Source organism: Mus caroli, chromosome 15 (genome assembly GCF_900094665.2).
Source record: "Mus caroli chromosome 15, CAROLI_EIJ_v1.1, whole genome shotgun sequence".
NCBI lineage: Eukaryota > Metazoa > Chordata > Mammalia > Rodentia > Muridae > Mus > Mus caroli.
In genome coordinates, this window is record NC_034584.1 from 93,381,083 (window position 1) to 93,384,941 (window position 3,859).

General features: G+C 50.5%; 1 protein-coding gene across 2 annotated transcripts in view; it reads left to right on the forward strand.

The window, feature by feature from the left end:
- The window catches only part of Asic1 (acid sensing ion channel subunit 1), a 31,596-nt gene that overhangs the window by 2,166 nt on the left and 25,571 nt on the right, over positions 1-3,859 (forward strand). For both annotated transcript variants that reach the window (XM_021183599.2, XM_029469375.1), the window contains exon 3: positions 317-512. In XM_021183599.2, the coding sequence (XP_021039258.1) occupies positions 317-512 (196 nt within the window). The remainder of the gene's footprint in view (positions 1-316; positions 513-3,859) is intronic.

Below are 3,859 nucleotides of genomic sequence, written 5' to 3' on the forward strand. Positions count from 1 at the left end.
CTCACTTTGTAGACCAGGCTGGCCTTGAACTCAGAAATCCGCCTGCCTCTGCCTCCCGAGTGCTGGGATTAAAGGCGTGTGCCACCACGCCCGGCTAGGACGGACTGTACCATCCAAGGCTCCTGCCCTACAGAGCCTTTGTCTTCTTGTATTCCATGTGTCAGGCTCTCCTGGCATACCCAGCTTTCCATCTCTGCCTATCTATGCCCAGATCTGATCCTCCAGGAGCTCTGAGTGCTGCCCCCACCCCACCCCAAGTAGGACATGGGTACTAGTGATCATGCTGACCCATGTGCCACTCACCCCTGGGCTCCAGGTATGAGATACCGGACACACAGATGGCTGATGAAAAGCAGCTGGAGATATTGCAGGACAAGGCCAACTTCCGTAGCTTCAAGCCCAAGCCCTTCAACATGCGTGAGTTCTACGACAGAGCAGGGCATGACATTCGAGACATGCTGCTCTCGTGCCACTTCCGAGGGGAGGCCTGTAGCGCCGAAGACTTCAAAGTGGTGAGTGAGGCCCCGGTATGGAGCCCCCCATCACCCTGGTCTCTAGAGGGGTGGGGGAGATGAGGAACATGGTCTATGTTTGCTCTTCTGGGAGGGGAAGCCGGTGTTGTTTGCTTCTGGCCGACGGGGACTTTCCTCAGCACGTGGTTGGGCCTTTGCATCCGTGATAGCAGGCAAGAAAGGTCGTGGTATAGACTATACAAACCACCCAGGCAGATGTTCACATACACGTGGACACACTTTACCCGGGGGTGGCCCTAATCCCTCCAAGCTTACATTCTGGGCCACAGAGGTCAGAGTCAGCAGTGGTAGGTACGCTACAGCCCTGCTACCCAAAAGTAGGCCTGCAAACTGTCATCTGGGAGCTTGGGAGAAATGACTGCCACCCCACATTCCTAACCCGATCGAAGCTGAATCTGCGTCAGATAAGATTCTAGGGCAATATAGCTGCATTCTAAGAGCTTGTGTAGCACAGGGAGTCAGGAAGCTTCCTCAGGAACAGCCACCCTCACCACAGAAGACAGGCAGGCTTACATGCATGTGTGCACGCATGCACGCGTGCACACACACACTCATGCTCACAGGGCAGGATAGGTTCCGCCTTGCTGTAGTCCCACATCTAGAGCCGGAGGCTCAAGATGCAACACAATTGCAGCTGAACTGGAGGCTCCCTTTGCTTCTGAAGATGGAGATGCCTTCCCTGCCATTCATATAACACCCTATCAATATAGCGCCCTCCGGCTCACACCACAGGCTCTGGGGAACTGACTTTGGAGACTGATATCCTAGGTGTTCTTGGGAAAAATCAGAGATTCCTCAGGGCTAAAAATCACTCAAAGCTACATGTGGGGTATATACACATAGCTGGCTCTCAGCTACACACACATAGCTGGCTGTAGGGTGCACACACATAGCTTGCTGTGGGGTACACATATAGCTGGGTATGAGATACACACATAGCTGGCTGTGGGGTACACAACTGCAATTCCATCCCTTGGAATGCTGAGCCTGATTGGGACTTTTGAATCAAATAGCTAGACCCCATCTCAAACAAACCAAAACTGTACCTAGACACATTGTGTTGACACATTGGCTCAGCTAGGAGTCTGAGGTAGGATGAGCAGTCGAGCCTGGGGGGTTTGAGACTAGCCTAGGCAACAAAATAAGATTCTTTCCAAAATTAAACAAACAAACAAAATCCTGGACACAAACGCACAGGCCTGTCTCTAATCCTAGCACTCCGTGAAACTGAGGCAAGAGGATTTTGAGTTCAAGGCACACAGCTTGGGCTATAGGGAGGACCTATCTCACAATTCAAAGAAGAAACACACACACACACACACACACACACACACACAGAGGCAAGAAAAACCCTAAGTATCTGGAGTCTAGACTCTCTCAATCCCTTGGCTAAGTAACCACATTATTTTACAAACGCACCGCCAGAGACAGGAAGCAGCGGAATAGCCTGCCTTCGCTCACTGGCTAGCTGGCTGATGAATGACAGATCCGGGATTAGAACCCACGTCTCCTTAGGTACCGATGTAGTGTGTTCTTATCACCAGTATTGCTGACCCTGAATTCCCCATGTCATTTCCATTGTTGGGATTGCTCCCCAGAACCTCCTTCCTAACTCTCCGCTCTCAGTACCTCTCTTGCCCCCCTGACCACTTTCTCTTCAACTTGCTTGCTTCTTCTTCACCTTAGGCAGCAGGAACCCACTTGTTTGTGTAGAGAGGTGAGAGCCCTGGGGATGTTTAACATTTCCTGCCAAGGTTACAGGAGAATTCCCAATCTCTTTAAGCTCTGCCTCGCACACCCATTTTTCGGCCATTGTCAATGCTTCGGCAAAGGTTACAGGACCAACGCTCCTTGCTGAGCCTCACCATCACCCCAGTGCACAGCAGGAAAGTCCTGGATTCCCCAGACCTTGAGCCCAGAGGGCTCCCTGGCTCACAAACTGTGTTTTCGAGAGGAATAGAACTGTAGGTGAGGGGTGTGTGTGTGTGTGTGTGTGTGTGTGAGAGAGAGAGAGAGAGAGAGAGAGAGAGAGAGAGAGAGAGGGAGAGAGAGAGAGAGAAGCTGCCCCTGTCTGAGCATATTGAATATACAAGCAGAAGGGAGTAATTCCGAGCGAGGAGAAGACTGCTGGCTTGGCATAGCTGGTTTGTAGTGTTGAATGTAGCAGGGAAGAGCATGGCTCAAAACAGGGAGGTGCTAAGGTATAAAATATGCATTTATGAAGCCCATGGAAGTTTAGTTGGGTGCTGGTGAGATTGCTCAGTGGTTAGAGGTGCTTTCTGCCAAGCCCGATGACGACCTGAGTCCAACTCCTGAGATCCACATGGTGGAAGAGAAGTGCCTCCCACAATTGTCTCCTGACCTCTGCGTGAGTGCTGTGGTGCTTGTGCACGCACATACACACACACACACACACACACACACACACACGTAATGAAATGTGATTGGCCTGTACTGTTTGAGGGAGAATTCTAAGCTATCAGATGGAGATGCGTTAGGTTTGCAGAGGTCTGGCGCCATCTGGGTCCTTTTTAAAAGAGCATTTTGTTATTTTAATGTGCATGTGTGTTTTCACATGTGTTTGTTATTTTAATGTGTGTGTGTGTTTTCACATGTGTGCATGAACATGAATATGTGAGCACCCTCAGAGGCTAGGGGAAGGGCGCTGGGTCCTCAGGATCTGGAATGACAGACGGTGGTGGGCATCTGATGTGAGTGTTGGCTCCTCTGAAAGAGCAGCAAATGCTCTTAACCACTGAGCCATTTCTCCAGCCCCAATGTGAGTTCTCGCTCAGAGGACAGACACACAGGCCAGCATTCTGGAGACCCAACGGTGGCACTTCTTGGTTCTATAGTGTCAGGAAAGGCTAAATGTTCTGTTTGTAATGTCTAATGCCTGACCCCGAATCCAGCTGGATCCAAATTCTTTGGCCTTTGCCCACTGCCGGCAGGTTGGCCTCGAAGTCAGGCTCCTTCTTCATCCTGAGCAGCACCATATATGCCTGTAGGGGTCTTAGAGTGACAGCCCGTGGGGACAGAAGGGCCTGGCTGCCGTTCTCCTTTGGCTCTCCAGTTCTAAGGGGGCTCACATTCGGTTCCTCTCCTCTTCTTGGTCTCATAATTAACATCTGTCTCCCGGCCTTATGATTCTCTGCTGTGCCTGGAGTACATGTCAGGGATGTGGATCTAGACCCTGAGCCAATGTAGCACTAACACAAAACAATTGCCCTCAGGGTCAGGGCCAAGAGGAGACTATCCTGGTATCCCTCAATACCAAGGTGCATTTATTTATTTATTTATTTATTTATTTATTTATTTATGAGATG